At 34.7% G+C, this 26,203-nt stretch overlaps 2 protein-coding genes across 6 annotated transcripts; one reads left to right on the forward strand and one right to left on the reverse strand.

Annotated features, from left to right (window-relative positions):
- Window positions 1-1,116: 1,116 nt before the first annotated feature.
- On the forward strand, window positions 1,117-7,606 carry LOC131660563 (plasma membrane ATPase 4-like). Of its 2 annotated transcripts, XM_058929819.1 has the most exons (15): window positions 1,125-1,318; window positions 1,754-2,110; window positions 3,071-3,832; window positions 4,000-4,122; window positions 4,217-4,321; window positions 4,420-4,564; window positions 4,660-4,824; window positions 4,975-5,213; window positions 5,300-5,332; window positions 5,434-5,515; window positions 5,605-5,765; window positions 5,854-6,027; window positions 6,400-6,582; window positions 6,876-7,057; window positions 7,159-7,606. In XM_058929819.1, exons 1-15 carry the CDS (start codon window positions 1,271-1,273, stop codon window positions 7,253-7,255), a joined length of 2,856 nt encoding a protein of 951 aa, XP_058785802.1. In that variant the 5' UTR covers window positions 1,125-1,270; the 3' UTR covers window positions 7,256-7,606. The 2 variants fall into 2 exon arrangements, with proteins under 2 accessions (XP_058785801.1, XP_058785802.1); XM_058929818.1 differs by having other exon boundaries at window positions 1,117-1,318; window positions 4,660-5,213.
- Window positions 7,607-15,029: 7,423 nt separating this feature from the next.
- LOC131660565 (uncharacterized) lies at window positions 15,030-25,553 on the reverse strand. 4 transcript variants are annotated; one of them, XM_058929821.1, is made up of 13 exons: window positions 25,325-25,553; window positions 24,571-24,615; window positions 24,128-24,176; window positions 24,000-24,048; window positions 22,817-22,887; window positions 21,884-21,942; window positions 21,689-21,781; window positions 19,497-19,554; window positions 19,219-19,355; window positions 19,080-19,136; window positions 18,274-18,371; window positions 17,849-18,057; window positions 15,030-15,397 (listed from the first exon to the last, which is right to left on the reverse strand). In XM_058929821.1, the coding sequence occupies exons 1-13, from the start codon at window positions 25,397-25,399 to the stop codon at window positions 15,342-15,344; spliced, it is 1,056 nt and encodes a 351-aa protein (XP_058785804.1). In that variant the 5' UTR covers window positions 25,400-25,553; the 3' UTR covers window positions 15,030-15,341. The 4 variants fall into 4 exon arrangements, with proteins under 4 accessions (XP_058785804.1, XP_058785805.1, XP_058785803.1 ...); XM_058929822.1 differs by having other exon boundaries at window positions 17,849-18,048; window positions 24,571-24,618; XM_058929820.1 differs by having other exon boundaries at window positions 24,571-24,618.
- Window positions 25,554-26,203: the final 650 nt, after the last annotated feature.

Consider the following 26,203-nt stretch of genomic DNA (forward strand, 5'->3'; position numbering starts at 1 on the left):
CTTTAAAATTAAACATTTTCATTTTTTTTTTTGTTTTTATAAAAAAAATCATTAAATAATAGTCCCTTTAAAGTTAGAAATGTTAATTTTTGGTATCTCATGCAATTTAGCGACGGTTTCTACAATTTAACGACTGAATTAACGATAATTTTTAACAACAGTTTACCATTTAGAGATCGAATTAGCAACGATTTTATTATGAGGGACTAAAAGTTAAAATTTCTAACTTTAGAGAAATAATTCTTTGACGAATATTTTTAGAGGGACTAAAAATAAAAATACATACATTTAAAATAACTTTAAACTTATTTAACCATATAGTTAAACTTTACAATTAGTATTTTACTTCGATCCTAAGATATATATTTTATAAACTAAATAAAATCTAAGACATATAATAATATCAATAGCTTGAAGATATAGAACATAATCTAATCACTTTTCTCTTTAAATACAATGATGAATAATATCTCAAACATCACATTTTAATAGCTTAATGTTTAGTAGAGTATTTTTCTATTAGCTGAATGAATCCGTTAATATCAAATGAGTTTATACAAATAAGAGAATGTTCATGTACCATACTCTTTTTATCAACTATGATTATTGAAATATTTGCAACAAAAAGGGACACGTGTATGACTAATGTGACCATACATTGACTCTATACTAATTAAATCGTTTAATTATCTAACACTATAAATCTATAACCTTAGCAATAAATAAGCAAAACATACATAATAATAGTAAGATAAGGTAGTATAAAAATTTGGTACGTAAGAAAGACAAGAAAAATAATTATAATGTAAAAAATAAAAAAAGAAATTTAAGTTTTACAAGTATAGTAAAGAAAATAGAAAAGAAAGAAAGAATACGCAATAGAAGAGAATCCCAATTTCTATATCACAATAACTCATATATGCATCAAAAAAGTATCCATGCACATGTGTATGTGGAACCCCACCACTTTCAAAACAAAAACCCATAAACCACACACCTCATTGATTCTCAATTCTTCTCACCAACAAAACTTTGGTACCTTACCTTCACCGGTTATTACTTTATACTAATGCATGACATGGATATATGTACATACATTGCATGAATTGCATTGCATACATGTATCATTTGGAGTATATATACACCTTCCAGTCACTCTAACTAACCGCTGCATCACTCTTTCTTCAAATTATTTTTCATATAAACTCTGCATTTAGTTTCATGATTCTGCAACACACTTCATTTCATTGATCTTGAACGGTGTTTCAACATGGGAGGTATCAGTCTTGAAGAAATCAAGAACGAGAACGTTGATCTGGTATGTTCATTCTTTTTTTAATGAAAATTCGGTATCTGATCTTTCGACTGACTAATCTGAGTATCGGACGCAGACGCAGACACAGTTAAAATCGGAACAAAACTCTGTATAGACTGATACATAGAAATTGTTAACACCTGATTTCAACTTTCATCAACAATCTTCAATCTCCATATGAATCAGCATGCTAATATTTGGATTTTATTTTGTTGATTATTAAACTAGTCACGAAAATTTGATGAGATTACTATTCATATATCAGCTTGTTTATGTTTTGCCGCGTCAATATAAATTCCGTTTTAAGTAACTACTACGCTAACTAACTTTCTACACTTCTTTTCACGCGCCTTGTTGCGCGCGTGTATCAAACTTTCTCTATTTTATTTTGAATTTTGTTGAATTTGAATTCATGATTTTCAATTGAAACGTTTTCAGGAACGGATTCCGGTGGAGGAAGTGTTTGAGCAGCTGAAATGTTCGAAAGAAGGTTTATCGTCCGACGAAGGAGCGAATCGGCTTCAAGTTTTTGGTCCGAACAAATTGGAAGAGAAAAAGGAGAGCAAGTTTTTGAAGTTTTTAGGGTTTATGTGGAATCCTTTGTCATGGGTTATGGAAGCTGCTGCTATTATGGCGATTGCTTTGGCTAATGGAAGTGGAAGACCTCCGGATTGGCAAGATTTTGTTGGGATTATTTCTCTGTTGGTTATTAATTCAACTATCAGTTTTATTGAAGAGAATAATGCTGGTAATGCTGCTGCTGCTCTCATGGCTGGTTTGGCCCCCAAAACAAGGGTATAATTATTTCTAAAATCTATTGCTATTTCTGTTTTTTTTTTTTTTTTTAACTTTGTTTGCATGCATTGATTGGTGAGTAAATAGTTATTTTGATCTTTGTAGCACTGACATCTTTGAAAAAAATGTGTCGGTGTTCGTGTCGACGACACGATACCGACAATTTTGATTACGTTCAATTTATTTATTTTTTTCAAATTATTACCGATGTTGATATGTCTTTGTCAATTTCGGATTTGTGTCTAGTATCCGTGTCTGTGTCGATGCTTCATAGATTTTGATACTTAAATATGTGAGAAAATTGTCCTTCTATGAAGCATGGACCACGGAAACCGGACATGGCACTGACACGCCGACGTCAATAATAATTTGAAAAAAAATAAATTTAATGTAATTACAAGTGCGAGTGTTGTGTTGGTGCTACAGAGGTCATTGCTGTGTATAAACATACTTAAATGTGTTTTTTGTTAATCATTTTGATTCTTGAATGTGTTTTTGTTAGTTTTGAGAGATTATAATGTCAGTGAATCAAACTTTTATATGACAAAATGACTGTTTACTCCAAATTTGTTCTTGAAATTGTAAGATTAGATCAATCTAATTCATCATGTTATTGATATTCTAAAATGATTTTTGAAATTGTAAAGTTATTTGTGCCTAGGTTGGTATTTGTTGTGACTGGAATGAAATTAAGTTGATAATATATGGGATGAATTTGAAAGTGACTGATTGATTTTAAGGATTTATTCGATAGCTGATCCCCCGGAGAGAGGGAGGGACTTGATTAACATTTTGCAATTCTACGGATAGTTTTGAAATATTGATAATACGCGGATGAGATTGATAGAACCCTACAATTTCAAGAACCAACTTGGATATTTACTTGGTGTTTGGGGATCTATATGTTTATTTTCTTTATTAATTGATGTTAATTTACTTTTCTTGTAACAAAAATTGTAGGTTCTCAGAGATGGTCGCTGGTCTGAAGAAGATGCTGCAATTTTAGTCCCTGGTGACATAATCAGCATTAAATTAGGAGATATCATTCCTGCGGATGCTCGTCTTCTTGAGGGTGATGCTTTGAGTGTTGATCAGTCGGCTTTAACTGGAGAATCTCTTCCGGCTACGAAGAATCCCTCGGATGAAGTCTTTTCTGGATCAACTGTTAAGAAAGGTGAGATTGAAGCAGTTGTTATTGCTACCGGAGTGCATACATTTTTCGGTAAAGCTGCTCACCTTGTTGACAACACCAATCAAGTTGGTCACTTTCAGAAAGTCCTCACAGCAATTGGTAATTTCTGCATTTGCTCAATTGCTGTTGGAATACTGATTGAGCTCGTTGTCATGTATCCGATTCAACACCGCAAGTATAGAGATGGAATTGACAATCTTTTGGTTCTATTGATCGGTGGAATTCCAATTGCCATGCCTACTGTTTTGTCTGTTACTATGGCTATTGGTTCTCACAGGCTTTCTCAACAAGGTGCAATTACAAAGAGAATGACAGCTATTGAGGAAATGGCAGGAATGGATGTTCTCTGCAGTGACAAAACTGGGACTCTGACCTTAAATAAGCTGTCTGTTGATAAAAACTTGATTGAGGTTTTTGCTAAGAATGTAGAGAAGGATTATGTTATCCTTCTTGCAGCAAGGGCTTCTAGGACTGAGAATCAGGATGCAATAGATGCTGCAATTGTTGGTATGCTTGCTGATCCAAAGGAGGTAAGTAAATATGCCTAAATGCACTATCTTTTTTTTAGTTTTTTTTATCAGTAGGAATTGAACTGCACATCAACTACCCGTGCTAGACCCCAGTAGTTTATCTTTCTGATAATGAATTTTAGGCTAAAGATAAAAGAAAATTTAACTTCTAGTCTTGAATTGCACAGGCACGAGCTGGTGTCAGGGAGATTCATTTTTTCCCATTCAACCCAGTAGACAAGAGAACTGCTTTAACCTACATTGACTCTGATGGAAATTGGCATCGGTCAAGCAAAGGTGCTCCTGAGCAGGTAAAATATTTGTTTTGATGGAAGCGGTGCCACCATATTGGCATCATATGATTATGATCATGGAGATACTGATTGATATTTTTCCCTGGATTAGATTTTGAACCTCTGCAACTGCAAAGAGGATGTCAGGAAGAAAGCTCATTCCGTAATTGACAAGTTCGCGGAGCGTGGACTCCGTTCTTTGGGTGTTGCTAGACAGGTCTAGAAATTTGATATAACTGTTAGCATTTATAGTTTATTCGACTTATTTGAATATCCTAATTATATTGCTACTGTTAAATGATCTGTTTATAACAGGAAGTACCTGAGAAAAATAAAGATAGCCCTGGTGCACCATGGCAATTTGTTGGTCTTTTACCATTATTTGATCCTCCTAGGCATGATAGTGCTGAAACCATCACAAGAGCTCTGAACCTTGGTGTGAACGTTAAGATGATTACTGGTAAGATTTGAGGTTCTTACTTTCTTGTAGTTCATATTTCATATCATAAATGAATCATGCAGCTTAAACATTGTTTTGGATTTCACATTCTCTAGGTGATCAGCTTGCCATTGCCAAGGAAACTGGCCGGAGGCTTGGGATGGGAACAAACATGTATCCATCTTCGTCATTACTCGGTCAAAGCAAGGATGCTGCTGTTGCAGCTCTTCCAGTTGATGAGTTGATTGAGAAGGCTGATGGATTTGCTGGAGTATTTCCTGGTAGGTCCTTCATTGTGATGATGATGATAACATCATCAATCACATTGTTTTCAATTATTTCAAACATCGTAGAACTCCTTCTTCTGTTAACTATACAATTACATTTTGAAAACATGCTAATTGTTTTTATCCCCTCCTGTGACATGGCAGAACACAAATATGAAATCGTAAAAAGGCTGCAAGAGAGGAAACATATATGTGGAATGACAGGTGATGGTGTCAACGATGCTCCTGCGTTAAAGAGAGCAGATATCGGAATCGCTGTTGCTGACGCTACAGATGCTGCTAGAGGTGCTTCTGATATTGTCCTTACTGAACCTGGTCTGAGTGTAATTATAAGTGCAGTGCTCACGAGCAGGGCAATTTTTCAAAGGATGAAGAACTATACTGTTAGTTTTCTTCCTTGCTTGATTTTATTGCTTAATTTCATTTAAAAATATTTAGCGTTCTAAACACAGAATATTGATTGTTGCAGATCTATGCTGTGTCAATCACCATTCGTATTGTGGTAAGTGCAAAAAGTTTAATTTTGTTAGAAAATGTCAACTTCTTTTCCATACTTACATACATGGTTCATACAATTCATGTGATTTATTCTTCATTTGCCAGTTTGGTTTCATGTTCATTGCGTTGATCTGGAAGTTTGATTTTGCACCCTTCATGGTGTTGATTATCGCCATACTAAATGATGGTGAGAAATTTTTTTTATTGACCTTTGTAGTTTCCTTCAATTATCTGTGAAGAATGTTAATTTAACTTCCTTCACCCTAATGCCAATAGGTACCATTATGACAATATCCAAGGATAGAGTGAAACCATCTCCACTTCCAGACAGTTGGAAATTGAAAGAGATATTTGCTACTGGTGTTGTGCTAGGTAGCTACATGGCACTAATGACAGTAGTATTTTTCTGGCTCATGAAGGATACCGACTTCTTCTCGGTAATAATTTATATTTCGTGGTTCCTTCAATACTATCATCTAGTAGCAAAAAATTTAAGAACCATGAACACATTTTCCATTATTGCAGGACAAGTTCGGTGTGAGGTCTATCAGAAACAACCCTGAAGAAATGATGGCGGCCCTCTACCTACAAGTCAGTATTATAAGCCAGGCTCTAATTTTTGTCACCAGGTCCCGTAGCTGGTCCTTTTTGGAAAGACCTGGTCTTCTCCTATTGGGTGCTTTTATGATTGCTCAGCTGGTAATCTTCAACCTCTTACTTTCCTATCATCAACTTTGTATATAAACTTGCTTCTGTCTCTTATGATTTTATTATCGAAGCAGTGTCATTGTTGTCAAAAACTAGCTGTCAATGATCACCTTTGTTCCTCGTTTCCTCTTCACAACCACCACTAAAAAGATGTACACTGCATCTCTAACTAATAACTAAAATAAGATTTTGAAACACTAATGTGGAAATGGAATGAAGTCGATTATTCAGTGGCTTTAGAAAGAAATAGTTATTGGCATAATACAAGGGTAAAGTGAGTATAAATTAGAATCTAGGAGCTTCTGTATCATCTGGTAACACAATTTATTGATTAATTACAATAACTTGTTTCATGGTTTACAGGTGGCAACTTTTATAGCAGTATATGCCAATTGGGGCTTTGCGAGAATTCAGGGAATGGGATGGGGTTGGGCTGGTGTAATCTGGGTGTACAGTCTAGTGACATATTTCCCTCTTGATATACTCAAATTCATAATCCGCTATGTTCTAAGTGGCAAAGCTTGGGATAATCTTTTGGAGAACAAGGTAATTACTTTCAAGTGTATTAATTATTTTTTTACCAATATACTCCTAATTATGTTACATCTTTTTCTACGACCCGTAATAGCTACTATGATGAAAACATACACTAATTTTCTTTCATGAAGAGTAAACTTGTAAAACAATAAGAAATTTCATACTATAATAATTTTCTTAATTTCTATCATTTAGGCAACGAGTCTATATTTGAGGCTGTGTTATATTACTATTAGTTGCATTATTGATCTTGATCAAGAGATTTAAAGATTCAAATTCTATTTTATGTTTTCTAACTACAGACTGCTTTCACAACAAAGAAAGACTACGGCAAAGAAGAGAGAGAAGCACAGTGGGCAACTGCTCAGAGGACTCTCCATGGTCTTCAGTCACCTGAAACAACCAACCTTTTCAATGACAAGAATAGCTACAGGGAGCTTTCTGAGATTGCTGAGCAAGCCAAGAGACGCGCTGAGGTTGCACGGTAAGTTCGTTAGTCTGTGCCTGAAAGGATTCAATAAGTGATTTGAACGTTGAGGATGATAGAATAAATTATTTATAAGTGATTCTTAAATTTGTTCACAGGCTTAGGGAGCTTCATACTCTTAAGGGTCACGTTGAATCAGTCGTGAAGCTTAAGGGACTTGACATTGACACTATGCAACAACATTATACTGTTTAAGGAGCTTGGGCAACCTTCAAGAAGAACAGGGTTATGTGATGTTCAAGAAGCAAAAACAAGAAATACAGTGGTGAAGACTAAAGTTAATCTTCTGTCTTTAGATTAGGTTGAAGGGTCCTTTTGTGAAAGTTTGAATGGTTACTCCTATATGCCAGTAGCTAGAGGAGATACTATTCTCTTAGGTACCAAATAACATGGTTGATAGGATTTACTTTGCGTCTTAGTTTTGGAAATGTTAGTGACGTTAAGGTCACATAAAGCTCTATATTTTTTAGCTGAACAAAACTCAAAAGTTCGACCTTGAGTAATGTTGTTCAATAATGAATGAATGCAATCTTTTGGTCTCTTTTACATGCCTCTATTTCATGTCTAGTCTAAAAAGAATAAGAGGATGAGAAAGATGTTTAGTTACTTCAACATAGTGGGAAACAAGTGTTTGATAATTTATCAACAAAAAAAACGTGTAGTCGGTTTCTTTGACCCTCTCATTACCTCACTCTTTAACTCTCTACCTGCAACTATATCTTTATGACGAGTAGGTCAGTCATTGTGCCCTAATGTACTTTCTCTAAGATAGCAGCAATGACCCATTAGAGAGATGGTGAACTTCAATGCCAAGAAAGTATTCTAGGTGACCGCAGTCTTTGAGTAAAAAAGGGAGATTTAAATTGGTGATAAGTTGTTGAATGAATGCTTTGGATGTTCCAGTAATGATTATATCATCAACAACATAGACCATCACAGAGGTATAGTGAGATGGAGTCTGAATTTTAAGGACAAAAGAGCACTTTTAAGCCTATCAAACCAGGCTATTGGGGTTTGTTTAATTTCATATAGCGCCTTATTGAGCTGGCAAACTAGGGCTTCATTTTCAAAATCAGGGGTTGAACCATATATGCACGCTTCCTCATTTAGAAAACCATTTACAAATGCATTATTGACATCCAGTTATTGTATTTGCTCATTTTAAGATATGGATAAATTAAGCACTCTTCTGACACTAACAAGTTTGACTATTGGAGAGAAAGTATTTGTGTAGTCAAAACCTTCAACTTCATGAAAACACTTGGCCACCATCACGCCCTTGTACTGCACTTTATTTTTATGGAAGAAAAAAAAATGTGTTTTTGAAGATGCATTTCCGAAAACACTCTTTTTTTCCAATAAAAAAAAAAGTTGAATTCGGAGATGCACTTTCAAATTCATCCCCTGGAATATTTCGGAAGTACACTTCCGAAATATTGTCTGATACAGAAAACAAAAATCAAGGTGAATCAATTGTTTTAATAATATAATTAATTTGTATTAATTAAAATTATATAATTACCAAGATTAGATTAAAATTAATTGATTATATAATTGTCTGATAAAATTAATTGATTAATTTCCAAGATTAGATTAAGTGTTCTTTAAAAAAAGTAAACTGCTGAATTCAATTATATTTATGTTAATTCTTTTCATTTTGGTACTTTAATTCTATACAAAAAAAACTTTAAATTAGTAAAAATAATTATTCAATCTTTTCTTTTCAAATATTAATTCTTTCCATTTTGATAAAACTTTAAAATATTATTATTCTCTTAATTTAATTGTTTATTTTTTAATCATTATTTATTTTTTTAATATATATTTTATCAACGATATGTCATTAAATAATCATTAGAACATATAAATTAATAAAAAAAATTATATATATTTTAATATACTGAATATACAAGTATCGTGAGTATTTTATATACCATTGATAAAACTTTAAAATATTATTATTTTACTAATTTAATTATTTATAACTTTAATCTTTATTAATTAATTTTTTAACTATTATTAACTAAGTAAATAGTTGAATTATAAAATAAATTATTTATAAAATTGTAACTATTTAAATAAATTATTGAGATTATCTAAAAGTTATTACTTTAATTATAAAATAGCTAAATTATAAATATAAATAGTTTAATAGTTAATTACAAAATATAATTTTAACTTTAATTAAAATTATTACGTTAATTATAAAATATCTAAAAGCAATAAAATTTATAAAAAAATACAATTAAAATTTTAATTTTAACAATTAAAACTTAACTCAAATTTATAAATAAATTAATAAAATTTAAAAATTAAATAGGAAAATTATTAAACTAATACTAATAATTTAAATTTGTATTGATGAAATGTCATAAAAAAATCATTTGAAATACACAAGTGCACCACGTGAAACTTTGCAAAAAAAATTAAAATTAAAATAGTAGCAAATAATTTAGAGGAATCAAAATTTATATTTTTTTTAATATACTAAAAATAATAGTTGATAGATTCAAAAGAATAAAGAAACAAAGTATCAAAATAAAAAAAAATTATTAATTGATAGAAATAAAATGAACTGAATATGGCAGTTTTTGGGTCATTCTAATATAATAAATTCATTCTAATTTTGTGTATCATTATTAATTCAATATAACAAATTTCCAAAATTATTAACATATCTTTTTTTATTCTAAACGGAATGTACTTATTCCATTTATAAGATGTTTTATTTGATCGGTCCAAAATTGGAAATGGTTGTTCCCTATAATTAAAATCGATATATTTGTCTTTATTAACTAATAAATAGTATAAATCTTTGAAGATCTTAATTTTAAACCACCATTTCAAAATAATTTTATACTTCAAAACTTGTGCGTTTTTTCGGAAGTGTACTTCCGAAATCCCAAAAAATGGGATTTCGGAAATGCATTTCCGAATTCTGTAAAAATTTGAAAAAAAAATTATTTCAAAAATACATTTCCGAAGTAGAGATATTTAGGGCTTTTCGCTGGGGTCAGCCCCATAGGGAGGTGAAGAAAGAAATTCTCTTTTTTTTCCAGATTTTTTTAGAATTTAGAAATGCATTTCCGAAATCATCAAATAGGGGTGTTTTCGAAGATGCATTTCCGAAAACACCTTTTTCACATTTTTGGGTTATTTCGGAGATACATCTCCGAAATATGCAAAATTTATTTTTTATTTTGTTTTTCTTACACTTTTTGTTTTTTAGTCCTGTATGAAAAATTAAACAACAACAACGCTCGTAGTAAATAGTGTTTGATATGAATAAAATATAACTTGAATAAAATAAGCGACATATTTATATAAAATACTAATATTATATATACTACTAATAGTGTACGAAAGTGTATGTAAATGTCAAGAAATACAAGCCGAATACAATAAAGTCAAAGAAAAACAAACCAGCACCCCCTACTGAGTATGCCTAACCCTAACGCCCTGGGACCTCCTCTGCCTGGTATATGTCGTCGCACCGCCCGCGTCGTCGACCATCCTCTCCACGACTGCAACCGCCTCTAGACCTCCGTGCGCAATGATACCTCGATCCAATGCATCCCACCCAAGCATCTCTATCCGCTGGCATATCGGAAGAAGATCAATGGCATGGTCATCCTCAGCCTGTGGTTCTCCAAGATCTCCTCATATGTTGGCCTAGGAGCGTTGGGAGCGTCGGGTGTCATCAGAGGATGTGACACCCGATAGAACCATGTCACGTACCCCTCTACACAATGCCACTTCTGGGTGCCTGCATGCGACGATACTCCTCCGGACCAAATGATGCGCCCAGACCTCAAATATGGCAGTGAGCTCCACTCGGGTAACTGTGTCGGGAGTATCCTCAAAGGGTGACCTCGGTATCATCTGCACACGTCTAAACTGCCGCATGCACCACTCCGGCAGATACCTCACCATGGTGTTGGCCCCGCATGCCAACCAGCCAGAGTATAACGTGATGCGGTCAAATGGGACAACAACAGTGTAGTCATTAAATGGCGTCCAACGAATGTCATCGTGAGTTTTGCGGTCGAGGTACCCGCGATATGGTCCCACTGCGATGTTCCCCCTTTGGAGAACGTATCGGGCGGCCCTGGGCAAAGCGTCATCGTACGCAGGATCAATGGCGAAGCCGTGGATGCGAGGGAAGTAGGAGATGATCCAGCCCTGAAAGACAAACACGATAATGTATTAAAAATAAATATGAACCATAAATAAATGTGTAACAATTAAAAGGAAACATACCGTCAAGAGTATGGAAGATCCAGTCAACTGCTTGGTCCTCCAGTTGGAGGCTTCATTTAGCTTTTGGTATAGGTATACCAGGATAGCTGACCCCCAGTTCCACTGGTGAATGGTAGTCTGGTCCATGAAGTAGCAGAGATAAGTCACGTCAACGTAGGTTGCACTCTTGTCCACAAAGACTACAGTGCCTACCAAGAACATGAACCAGCACCAGAGAGCGCAGGCACGGTGATACTCCGTAAAAAGCTCGTCCCCCTCCTGCTCGGACTCGGCCGCCGCCACCAAGTGGTTCTCATATAGCTCTCTCAAGCTGGAGAACCGGATATGGGCCCCATTCGTCGTCCGGCAGTCATAGTCAGCCATGTTTGGGTCCATACCCAAATAATCGACCATCCACTCGATCGCCTCAATCCTCTGTATCCGGGAATGGTGCAGTAGTCTCCCTCTGATCGGCAGGTGGAGCAGACAATGAACATCGTGCAAGGTGATCGTCATCTCCCCAACCGGTAAGTGGAAAGAAGACGTCTCCCTATGTCACCGCTCCACGAATGCCCCTTGCATGTCGTGGCTGATAGTGGTGTACTCGGTCATGCACAACCCACTGATCCCGGAAGCAGTCACCACATCATTAAAACATTGCGCCTCTGGTTTAAACAGATCAAAAATCTTCTGCGCGTGGTTCACCATTTTTATCGTCGCCCTTTCCTGTAACAACAAAAACAAACAAGATTGTTAATTAGACCGTGAAGAAAATGTGAAATAAAAATCTAAATAAAAAACTGTTAAATAATAAAGTCGGATAAATTATAAAAAATACCTCTCCCTCCCAGACACGTCGAGCGACGTGCTTGTGGTAGGAAATCATCACGGAAGTGTCCCTAGGCCCTCCCGGGTAGCCCCCTCCTCCTCCTCCTCCTCCCCGTGTGGAGGATCAGCATCAGGTATCTCCTCCTCCGCCTCCTGGTATCTCACCTCCTCCTCCTCCCGTACCTCCTCCTGACGGGAAGTAGACACCCGAACCACCCGACTCCTCGATTCAGATGAGGAACCAGCCTCGTCCATCTGCACAGGTACTCGTACTTTACCCTGTCCCTGCGTCGATTCCAGGTGCGTCGCCCGCTTGCGTCTAGTCGCCGCTGTCTGTGTCTCTCTCCCCTGTCTGAGTCTAGCTGGGTTGCCTGCCATTTTCCTGAAAAAATTGAAAGCCATTAGAATGCGAAACAGTCAAGAAAATAATAAAATAAAAAAACAACTCTGGCTAAAATTCGGAAGTGCACTTCCGAAACTGGTCAGGGAGGTGTTTTCGGAAATGCACTTCCAAAATCCCCTTGCGAACTCCATATTTGCATAACTTCAAATCCTTGCCCTAATGCTTCAAAATGAAATTTTTACTACTTTCTAACACCCCTAACACATCCAGTGACATATAATAACTAAAATGTACTACATTATACTAATTTCTAACACCCCTAATATCAATTTAAATTCTAAATTGAAAGTTTTGAAAACTTACAAATTTGAGATGTTGTTGGAGGTGCTTTAGAAGTAGTTTAAGAGCCTTTGGAGTAGCCTTTGATGGTCTTTGAATTTGCCTTTGGTGATTATGCAAATGATTGAGAAGAAATTTGGAAATTGAAAGATTTAGGGTAAATGGAAATGGGGGGAGGCTGTTTTGTTTAAACAGCCAAACGCGCATTATTTCGGAAATGCATTTCCGAAATCAACATTTCATATATGTATTTTCGAAAATTTTTTTTACGTTAAAAAAAAGTGATTTCGGAAATGTACTTCCGAAATCACTCTTTTTTCCAACTTCGGAAGTGCATTTTCGAATTAAAAGAACATTTGGAGAATTTCAACAAGGATGATCAAGAAGAGAGGGGGTCTTTAAAGAAATTCTCTATTCTTATTGCATGGAAGTATTCCACTCATGGATTATCAGGCTTGTTTATGTGAAGTTAGTTCAAGGGGAGTAAGGAGAAGTGTGGGGGTGACGTCTTGGTTGAAATAAAAAAAAAAAATCCTCATTTAAACACTTGCGAATGAAATCAAAAATAAAAACTTGAAAAGGTACAACTGCAAAGACTTTTAGAACACCTAGGATGTATTTGTTTCATGGATAGAAAATATATTCTCGAGAATATGACATGGGAAATACAATAATCCCATGTTTGTTTCAAGTTTTTTAAAATTATTTCCAGGTACTTTTTATTCCCAGGAATTATTTTACATATGATTTTTCTTATATTTATTCTCATGTATAAAGGGTGGGAATCCAACATTCTCATGGGAATAAAGTTAACTAACTACAACTTCTCACTAGTATTCACATTAATATTTATTTTGATTTTTTTATAATTTTAAAATTAAATGAAATATGTAAACATTCCTAGGAAATATTTTTTTAACCAAACACATAGATAGGAATATTATTCCTAGGAATAAGAACCTTAGAAATATGATTCCAAAGAATGTTATTTCATAACTTGAAACAAACACACCCCTAAATATTACTATTATTTTGCAAAAATTAAAAACCTTATTATAACTTTGAATTGTGTGGTTTATATCTTAGTCCATTTTGTCTGAGGTGTGTTTGATGTTAAAAATTAAGCTCTTTCCCTATCTAGTCTATCATGGTTAAAAGTTTGAGAGCATTAATTTTTAGAGACATGATTAGATGTGAGAGTGTATATACTGTTCTCATTTTTTATTTTAAAATCTGGACCATTTATTAAGTCTTACGGTATTTTTTTTCTGGACCATTTATTAAGTCTTATGGTGGCTCCCATGACCCAATAGTAGTTTCATGTTGGGATCCATAAGAGTGTAGTGTACATAGACTAGCAAGTAGAGGCAAATGGTTGGTGAAGAATGCATAAAGAAGACATAGTAATCAACATCACATCTAGTCATGCGATACTCTTGGAACACAATTCTAAACATGCCAAACCAAACACAAGGAGATTGTTTCAAGCCATAAAGAGATCAGTGAAGTCGGTAGACTAGGTGAGAAGAAACATCATTAACACAATCCTCGTGGTTACGCCATGTACATTATGGTGAATTCTTATCTACCCAACACAAAAAGTTGGGTAGAGTTACCTCTAGTGTAAAATGCATTGAAAACAACCAAAAAGTGTATCATTTAATAAATATTTAAAGATGATAAAATTAAATGGCATTATATGATTGGTTGAAGGTACATTACCCATCTTTTTTGGGTGGGTAGAGAAGTTGTCACCTTTTTTTATTGATCCACCGGTAAGGCATATAATGTGTGTCTCCCCATAGATGACACTATTAATTACCATGTTTTCGAGTGAATGTTTAAAATAAATAAAAAGATTGTTTCCTGAACCCATGAATCAACTTCCTTGGCTTCAATTTACCTTCAACAATCTTGTAAACAAGATTTCCCAAATTCTTCAAAATGTAACTTGCTTTTCACCTTGAGCAAATCCACCAAATCTAATTTTTGCATAAATCAAATTGCCTTAATTTTCCCTAGTGGAGTTGATCCTATATCACATTATAAAAATACTTTTCGAAAACCATCTGTTTTTGTGAACAGCAGTGTAATTCTTGAAACATTAAGTTATATTTCAAATTCTAGATGTGTAGTATGCTGGGAAGATGTTACACAACTCACTGTCTCACCCAGCGATTTACTAGTCATTCTTTTGCTTATGAATTAAGAAGACAGAACTTATATTATAAATCCAAATTAGTTGTATAAAGATCGTGGAGGAGAGATGAATTATACAGTCTCAATATCAATAGAAGTCAACCTAGCCCTGTTGTACAAATGATACAAGACACCACTAGAGGGTTTTGAAGGAATAACAGAGGACAATATTTGGCATATGACATTACAGAAAAACAAATCCTCAACCTATATTACCAATTTGAATAGGTACTATAACTTCTGAAGTTATTTTTCCTCAACCTAGTAACATTCTTCCAAGAATTTTTTTTACAAGAGAATCTAGACTGTTGAAAGGGCAAAGCCCTAAGTTCTTTAATGGTACATCTGCTGAAGCGCTTGTGGAAGATTCAATATAAACTCTGCATAAGCTGGGACAGGAAACATCATATAAAATCAGTAGGGCGCTTTAAAGTAGAGCAATAGAGACACATATCAGAATCAAGTGAACATGGATGCGGGCTTGTAGGCCTTTGATAAACTTACTTACAAAAAATGATTTTCTACGGGTTATCATTAATATAGAAAAACATTTAATGGAATTTACATCATTTAATGCATTCGTTGATTTCTCAATAGTTTAATTTCGTTCAAGTACTATTTGGATAATAACCATTGACGACAAAAAGCAAAAAAAGAAGACATATTTTTGTAGAATTAAATAAACATGTAGATATTCTAATAAATTAATTGCAAGTATTCTTAGAGCATACAACTTAATACTAGATTAGGGTTTATTCATTAGGCATTCAATGTCTAGATTAGTATTTATTCATTAGACATTCAATGTATTTGTTTTAAATGGATGCTGTGTGGAAAATCGGCACTTATGCTCCTTCACAATAATATACATGTTGCTATGAGAAAGAATCAACACTCATATGAAACAACTAGGTACCACATTCCATTTTGTTCTCCCAACATCTTTATTCTCTACCATACTGCGACTTCGGGTGCACGTGTTTTGTTCATGATACTACTACAGATAAAGATAAACTAGTTGCAAAATCCCTCAAGTGTCTATTCCTTCTCTTCTATAGAAAGGTTATAGATGTTATCCCCCAAATCTTCGGCAGTACATTGTCTTTGCCGATGTCAACTTCTTCCAGACTCGTCCTTTTTTTCATTCTACTCCTGAAGAGTCCAATAACTCTAGTCAATCACAATCCTTCTCTCCAGAGGTCATACCCTTCCCATTCTACCATGTGTGTCTCTGTCCTCACACCTACCGTTTGCACCTATCAACAGAGGCCGCACCAACTGTTCCTCAAAACTCATTTGGGTTATCATCAATATCTACATCCTTGTCTATTCCCAAAACTACAGATGAAGTTATGTCTGACCCAGGATGGCGACAGGCCTATGGTAGATGATATGGTTGTTTTGCAATCCAATGATATTTGGGATTTGATTCCCTTACTAGATGGAAAAACTATAGTGGGTTGTCGAAGGGTTAATACAGTTAAAGTTAGGTCTGATGGAAAAATTGACCGCCAAAAAGCTTGGCTCGTAGAGAAAGAATACACACAAATATTTAGCCTTGACTATGGAGATACCTTCTCTCCAATTGCCAAGATCGTCTCTATCCGCCTATTTCTTGCTTTAGCTTATATTCATCAATGGTCGCTCCATCAACTAGACATCAAAAGTTTCTTCCTACATCGTGAGTTTGGTTTGGCATGTTTAGAATTGTGTTCCAAGAGTGTCGCATGACTAGATGTGATGTTGATTACTATGTCTTCTTTATGCATTCTTCACCAACCATTTGCCTCTACTTGCTAGTCTATGTACACTACACTCTTATGGATCCCAACATGAAACTACTATTAAAACAGAATTCCTAGAGAAGAATAACTAACTCTGATTGTAAGAATTATAACTAATAATTAGAGGGAAGGGAGTTAGTTTTTGAAACTCAGTTGTAATTGAAGAGTGACTTTCTCAAATTAGCTAGTTTATTGCATACTCTGAATTCCTAGAGAATTCTTACCTTCTTCCCGTGTACCAGTTGAACCTTTCAAAACTTAATTACCTCACAGTGATCATACTAAACATTACTTTTGTTGTCAATGTGGTCAACCAATTTCTAAATGGTCGATGCGATAATCATTGGATTGCTGTGATTCGCATTTTTAAGTATATTAAGAGTGTGCCAGGTAAAGGATTACTTTATGAAAACAAGGATAACGCCCAAAATGTGGGTTATTCTGATGTTAATTAGGCAAGTTCACCAGCAGATAGAAGATTCACTTCCAGGTATTGTATCCTCATTGGAGGAAATTTGATCTTATGAAGGAGCAAAAAACATAATATAGTTGCAACGTCTAGTGCACAAGCAGAATATCATGCTATGGCAGCAACTGGTGAACTCACATGGCTAAAACAATTAATTACTCTAACAGCTCAAATCAGGAGACGTCAAGGCAATGAGACTAATATGTGACAACCAAGCTAACATAGCATATTGACAGTCACTTTGTGAGAGATAAGGTTCTTTCAAGAAAAACTATAACTAATTTTGTTAGTTCAAATGATCAATTAGATGACATATTTACTAAATCTCATAGAGGACCTCGGGTTGAATCTATTTGTAACAAGCTTGGGGCATAGACATGTATGCTCTAGCTTGAGGAAGAGCGTCAGAATTAAATAAACTTAGAGATGTTCTAGATTGATCGTTAGTATTCCTAAAGTATACGACTACCGGTGCTTATTCATTAGACATTCAAAACAAATAGTCTGATCTAAGTATAGGCACACATGCAGAATATAAAGAGTTTCCCAGTTTTCTTGTAATTTAACCAAAATAATATAGTTTTCACCTTCTGGTAGACTCATAGTCCGTAAGGCATCTTCTGCATAGGATAGCCGAACTGGGAGAGGATGACTTTCCGAGACTCCATCTTCCATCCGGTTCAAAGTTGTAGTTGAATTTTTCTTCAACATTGGCCAGGCTAGCGCTGAAACTCGAGTTGGAAGCACCGAAATGAGATCCGTGTATCGAAGGCTGATAGTCACTTTGCTACAAAAACTTGACATTTTGATCAATATTACAAGGTGAGAAAACAAGGGAAAATATAAGAAAATGGAAGAAAATAAAGGGACAAAAATTTAAGTCATGAGAATCAGAAAGAGTGTATTATACCAAATGATTTCATTGTACTAACATTTGAAGGAAGGAGAGAAAAACTTCAATGTTTACAATTACATAATTAAAGAAAAAATTATATGACTTTAACCCACTAACCAATCAAAATCTTCCAATACAAACTCAATCATGTGATGAGGGAGGCTATGATACAGCTCTCCAATTTGATTTCCATAAAGTTCCTTTACAAGTCTGACCTGCATGATATTTGTAAGACGCAAAAAGTTAAATGTCATTTGTAACAAAATAATATACGTACTAGATTCTTTGCCATCCAAATTATTTCTCAGGAATTTCCAAATATTCAATTGATAAATTTAGATTTAATAGGCAAACTGTGATCTAGCATAGCCTGTAACTTCGCGCATTACAGATAGCGGTAGTTGATATTTACTCTCAAAAGTACAGGGCCAAATGATAAAATCAATAGAGAAAAAGGGACACTATAAAGTTCTTATGCATGCCAGCCATACCCCAACTTAGAATATAGAACTGAGTTTTAGACTTTGTTCGGGAGTTAGGAGAGTAAGGGAAGAATTTCCAAAGTAGAAAAATATTCAAGATGATCATATACCATCTAATAGTTTACATACCAAGAAAACCAAGTGATGCCCAAGTAACAGCACCAAGTTTAATATCTTCCACAATCAGTGTACTTAAATGGCATTGGCAGATGAACTGCAACCCATAATCAGAGGTACTAGCGTTAAACGTGTTCTAACATATTATTCTTTTGTTGCCACATTTAGGCTATGTGTTTGAACAATTAAAACATGTATGGTTGTTTTAGTGTAAATTTTTTGCTCCATGTGTAACATACAAGTCCATTAAGGATCATGATGGCAATATGCTTAATACCAAAAAAGAACATATATCTCTAATGATTACATACATGGGTAGTCTACCTGTTCCCGTCTATCCACGTATGCCTGCAATAGATCTCCAACGTGATCTATGAATTTCTGAATGCCAACCAATAGAAACGATGCTTAGAAAAAAATTCAAATAAACATGGTCCATGGTAACATATATAGCTGATTTTACCATAGCATTGGATGAAAGGAGATCATTTTCTATTTCATGTATAGGCAAGAAATATGGAAGTGTGTGCTCAAGGACAGTCATCTTTTCAAGAAATGACTTGCTCTCCAGTACACAGTGGTAAAACTCACAAGGTTCACCTGGCAATAAATGAACAGAAATTATCATTAACAAATGGGAAATGGAAGAGGCGTGTAGAGAAATATCCAGCCTCTGTCAGTGTCATTCATAATATCACATCATGAATTTGCAAAGTCATGAACAATTTAATTCCAAATTACCAGCAAAAGATGTCTCATACTGTATGCCAATTCTTGCCCCTTCCAAACAGCATATTACCTGCTCTCAAATACACAACCAATATTAAAAAGATTATTGATCATGAAGTTAAAACATAAAATAACAACTAATCCAAGTAATGCAACCAAAACCTAGACAGTCCAAATATTTTTTGGGAGGGAACACAACAAACACCACCTTCAAGCCATATTACATTAGCAGGAGTCAGCCATATGCATCAAATGTCACCATGAATACCTCTAAATCTTATTTTATGATTTGGACTAATTTTTTTTTTACCAATGTCCCTTTCATAGTCACCTGGTTTCGCAATTCGTTTCAATACGTGGTTCAGATAATCAACCCTTGAAGTATTAAGTATGTGGAGGGTATACATAACCGGTTCATTATTGGTGCGCTATCAATAAATTTAATTTTTCTAATAGTAAAATAAAATAATTATCACCAAAAATTATATAATATCGTATGATAAATAAAAGCTAACTTCAAATATTAAAAGATTTGATTTTTAGAGTAAAGATACTACTACATTTAAAGAAACTTTTTTATCCCAAAAAAAGACAAACTTTAAAAGTTATCTAAAAAGTATTCCTAATGGACACAACACCTTATAACATGACGGTTTCGTGGCATATTCAATGTCTGCTTCCATAGGCCACAATACCTATTTTTCCGCCATGCACCACATTTATATGGAGGTTTTGGCTGGATGCTATAATCAGCCATTGATAACACTTTTCTCCGCACATGTCCAAAACCACTCGAAACAAGAATCTACCATTTTCTCTACAGTGGGAGCTACCCGTGTTTTTTTCTAATAATTATTAGTTATGTCCTGTGTAAGCACTAATCCATCTTAACACTCCCATCACTGCACATTAAGTTTCCTTTCATGGCTTTACCACCCAAAATTCAGTCTCGTGTTATATATTCTCCAAGCTATGATTGGTAAGTTTTAATTGATTACTCCTACAGTCCTACTTAGGTGGAATCTGTACAGTTTTAAGTCATGTCTCCATATCTCTAACTTACCATTTATTTATTCTTGACTCTCCATCTAAATAATATCCCCTACAAAAACATGCACTGGGGTAATGACACTATGATTCGATATGTTAAGAATATCTAGAGTTACAGGAAATTTTCAAAACTCACCATCTTAGCCAAGGATTACTAACTTGACTGTTTCAATTTATTTTCCTCTCAGCCCGCGCATTCATAACCAATACTTTGCTGGGCAGACTCTCTAGGTATGATTTTGCAATTCACATTAATTTTCTATCCAACTTCTTTCTATCCAACTTCCTTATAATTAAAAAAAATGTATACAAATTTGGTAGTAGTCTAAAGTATTTTTTAACTTCGGTGTATATATTCTACACCATACCCCCATGGATACCCTCACACCCAAAACTTTACCTTGTATTGTTCTTCTTTCCCCACTCGTGCATATGCATTGGTAACTGTTCGAATTTCCGCCTTCATTGCGGTCTGCCCCTAGTCGCCTTAATTGTGGCATTTGGCTTGCCTTAATTGCAGCCCCTAACACCTTCATTGTGTTGGGTTTGAAGGTGAATTTAGTCTCACATTGCTTAGAGATATGGCTTGTGTTGTGTTTATAAGTGGGGCGCAATTCTCACCCTACGACCTGGTTTTGTAGGGATGAGTTTGGCCCAACCGAAATTCTTAAGATGGTATCAGAGCGTATCCTAGATCACTTGTTGGGCTTCCCGCATCGTCCACGCTTCGTGCTCATTGAAGTCAGAGCGTGAGGGGTGTGTTGAAATTTCCGCCTTCATTGCGGTCTGCCCCTAGTCACCTTAATTGCGGCATTTGGTTTGCCTTAATTGCAGCCCCCAACACCTTCATTGTGTTGGGTTTGAAGGGGTGAATTAAGTCCCACGCTGCTTAGAGATATGGCTTGCGTTGTGTTTATATGTGGGGGCAATCCTCGCCCTACAAGGCAGTTTTGTAGGGATGAGTTTGACCCAACCCAAATTCTTAAGATATTGAAATATTGTTTAAATCTCATCTGCCTATATTTTCTTCTCTACTGTCTATAATGCTTGAAATATCTGCAACTTATTACAAATATAATCTGCTATTACTGAAAACTAAGTAGTCATTCTACCATGAAAAGTTAGTCAGGGATGTAATATCATATAATATTGACCTTGTTTCCAGTTTTGTAAGTAATTTTTTCCGGAGGGCTTGTTAATATGTCAGTGTCCCCGGACATTGCTTTTCTGTCTGTCTCTATATGCACCTGACAAAAATACATTTTAATGGGTCAAAAACTATCATTAACATCAACAGTGAAAGTGAAACAAGTGATTACTATGAAAAACATCAAGGACAAATATCAGACCTGCTCTCTTATTGTAGCTAGTAGACCATCATTCCACTGCTCCCCATCTAAATAAATCTCTGCATAAAAAAGGAGATTAGGAAGCATTTTTCTGGATATCTCTAAGGAAATGAATTAACAGTAGAAGTTGGTCAGATTTTTTTAGATTAATGATTAATCAATACTTTTTCTATGTTCAACTCTCGTCATTCTACGGAAAAAAAACTACGGTTACTTATTCTACATGATCAGCTAATATTAATAGCAAGATGATCTTTAATTTTACTTAGGGTCCAGTTTAATTCTCGTCGGCATATATAGTGTAATGTTCAGGCTTTTAAACAGTACTACTTCAAACAATAGATGAATAAACACTCAAATATTGACTTATAAGCCACTCAGCCAGGCTGCACCAAATAACAGAAGGCACTGAAGAATAATATTTTCTAGTTATTTGCAATGCTTTATCGATAATTGTGTAACAAACCAACCCAACCAGCACTTTGCCTCTTCATGCCAGCCGGCTTGTCATATATGCGTAAACAGTAATTTTAGTCTCAAAATGATACAAGTGACATCACTCAGATCCTCCAATCAAAGTTCATATTAGCATAGTTCGTCAATAACAAAAAAGTAACATTGAAGTCAACCTGGTGCACAGCCTGTGAGAAGACCATTCATGAAGCTTCAAATTTGGGAACTAAATTGATATCACAATCTGATAAATGGATATTGATGTCAATTTTATTTGGAGGATGAAACTGATATCACTTTCTATGGAAAATGAATTCAAGCATAAACACAATAAATTGAAATGTGAATATCAAATGCAGAGGATAAAAATTGAAATTCCTATCAGCTAGACAAAAATGCAACGGGATATCAATGGGTAAGTAACAGAAAACAAAGCAGTGCCAGTCTGTCAGAGACTGTCCATTATATATAGGAATCTACCTTCAGTTTGAGAAGCTCGTGCAGCATCAAATTCTTTCTGTAGACGCTCAAATGCTATCTTGTCAGAATCCCTGCTGAGTTAGTGAATATTAAAAAAAAAATGTCTATACTTTACTGCAGCATATACCAATAAATGGACAGTCGGAAACAATACTTTTTTATTTAGGCATCCTTATAATGGGACTAAAATATTCGGCAAGGAAAAGAGAAGAAAACTAAACACCTTATAATAAGCATGTAACCCTTGAATGTGTATAAAACAGTTTAAAATACATATTAGAAATTGCATATAAGCCAATAGTATGGAAACATTGAATATCACATTGCAAGAAAAGCTCACTATGTGAGCTGACCTGCGTTTGTGATGTAAAAGAGAAAAAGCCACCTAGTACATGAGATTCTGCTATTACGGGGTTCGGGAGGACCAAAAGTAGTCTTAACTCCATAAGCAGAGAGGCTGTATCTATGACTAAAGCCCATGACGACCAAATTTCAAGGCAGAGAGAAAAGTACAAAGGGGGAGATGAGAAATCCTCAAAATTCAGAAAAATAAGCAAATAGTTAAATAAAGTGGAACACCTTGTAATGAGAAAAAAAACTCCATGTAAGGTAACATTTTTTCTCTATTCTTTATTTCTCCAAAAAATAAAATAAAAGAATGAATCAAAGAAATATGGGGACACTTTATTGCTAGTTATCACTTTGCGCTCACAGGCCTCAAGTAAAAGGTCATAAATTTTTGTTTTCTTTACCTTTGTGTCTACAAAGAATTTATTAGGCATGTTATGATATGGTAGCTATTTACTGTTTTTGGTTTCTCTTTCATTAGCTGTGATAAGACAGACTGACAGGCAATATTTTGAATTCGGGAATTCAACTCCATTTATTCTCTCTTAACCCACCGAAGACGGTCTTCACATGGATCCCAAAAATCAATAATGAAAATAAAATGTCAACTCAAATAGTTTTCTCTACTTGAAATATATTATGTAATCCTCATGAACCCCCTCCCACAGGAAGACAATAAAAGTCGAAATAGGAATTGTATACAAAGTTAATCGCGGACAAGTTTATGTACAATTCTATACATATTAGTTTCTAGTTCAAGTAGCTGCATATTGACCACTTTTCAGTGACAAATTCAAACAAGAAAAAAGCCTTTACTTTATTAAGGACATTTTACCTAGAAATACGCTCTGCCAAATCTCCATGTCTTTTAAGCAAACTTCCAACTGCCATGAAAATAATATAATTACTTCCTTCTATATCATCTAGAAAATGGAAGAAACACTAATGAGATTATAGACTTACATTTGGCTCGCGTGTTCTCCAACCGATTATCATCGTCTGGTATAAAATTCTGAGAAATAAATAAAACAAATATGAATTCAGTGAAGACAAATTTCTAAGATATCATATCAAGAGAGAAATCCGAAACTTGCATAAACTTTAAAATCTGTAAACCTTAATGTGGGACATGTGAAAATGCACAATTAAAACCGAGTAATGAAACTACAAGCCTGCCTTACTACCTTATCCACACAGCAACTTGAAATTAAAAGCAAAAAGGGAAAACTAAAACTGCAAGAATCATTGCAGTGCATCTATATATTTTATTTCCCTACATGCATGCTCGAAAATCCTTTATCACAAAAGATGAAGACTTTTGTAGTGGGAAGTTCAATAAAATAAATAGTGAAATACTCTTTCACATATTCATCCAAATCAACACATACGAAAGTTAGAACTATTACCCCATCCCCCATAGCTCCATATGGCAGTTCAGCGTATTGTTCAAACTGCTGCATGATCCCACAAACACCAGTAAAGAAAATAATTATAAGAGCAACAAAATAATAAACTAAAAGATAAGCAAAACAAAATGAATCAAATATATAAACAAAGTCACAACTACGATTTTCAATAAACTAATTCCATGAAAAATCTCAGGTTCGATAGCATCCTATATGATTTTCCATCAAACACGGCCTGAAGTGGAGATAGATAGCTTGATAGCATCAAATTTCAAGAACTCAGTCCCCAAATTCTAGCTAAACTGGCAGAAGCCGATATTGCTAGGTTAGATGTCATCACCAGAGTTTAAACTCTGGTACTCACGATTGTGTGTGTGAGTTTCTAGTGGTTATTATCACTTGCATACAAAACCAAAAAAAAAATTAAGAATTCAGTTCTATACAAAGAAACACCGAAAATCAATGGTGTCGCAATTGAATTAGAAATTACATATACTAAATAGCCTATAAGAAGTAAGATAAATCAATCAAAGAAACTTCATGATGTTGCATAATGTTCCTTAGTAAGGTATAGTTATAATCGTTTCTAGAAATTGAACTGGTAGTGAAATTCATATGAATTAGGGTTTATTTTTGCAATACGAGTTAGGTTTGATTGTGATGGTGATAATTGAAATTTGCCAGAGGTGGAACTCGGATGCATGAGCAGAGAAGAAAGATGGTGAGGTTGGGGAAGAAAGAGAGGGAAATGGACCTTGCGAGAGAATTCGCCGGAGAAGGGGTTTTTTCGTTGTCTCTTTCTCATGGATTCTTCCACATCGCTCTCCATTTGAAGGAAACAATTGAACTTGATGCGGTTGTGTTAGTGTGTTTTCTACAAGTTTATGTGAGAAGAAACTGGGAAGACGATTTTGTTGTATCAGTGTGAGACTGTGAGTGTTAACGCTAGACAATCTAGTGGGCCTACGTGTGCTTTATGACTGGCCCGGTTCATTCTTTGGAAAATGCTCATTCCACTCTTATTCGTACATCCAACCCTTTTGAAATTTCAAAATATTTTTTCGTGAGTTAGACACACCTAAATCACAATTAAAATATGATATTTTGAATTTTATTACTACATTTTAAATAAAATATAGTTTGGAAATGCATCTTCATGAGGTATTTTGGTGAATTTGGAGATGCATTTCTAAAATGTATCCGGAAAGATCTTTAAAACGTGGTAAATAAAAAAGAGAATTATTTTGAAAATGCATCTCTGAAACCCTCTCTAATTCACATCACGCCAGTACCATTGTCCAAACATTAAATTTTTATCAAGGCAAAGTTCATACATTAACTTATATTAACTTAAATTAATGCAAAATCGAAGTAAATTTAAGTTAATTAAGGGTAAACATTCATACATTAATAAAAAATAGTCAAGATAATCCATACATAACACGAGTCCAAAAATACAAAAAAACATAAAACATCCAAATGTAAACTATTGAGTATGTTTAACTGGCTGCCTCATTTGCCGCTTGTACCGCATAACATTTTGTAACTCGGAAACCATGGTTTGCACAAAGGTTAATTGGGGAGAACCATCATCAAAGAGTCATGCCTTTATGGCTCCTATACCCATCTCCGC

The sequence above is a fragment of the Vicia villosa genome, linkage group LG3 (genome assembly GCF_029867415.1).
Source record: "Vicia villosa cultivar HV-30 ecotype Madison, WI linkage group LG3, Vvil1.0, whole genome shotgun sequence".
Lineage (NCBI taxonomy): Eukaryota > Viridiplantae > Streptophyta > Magnoliopsida > Fabales > Fabaceae > Vicia > Vicia villosa.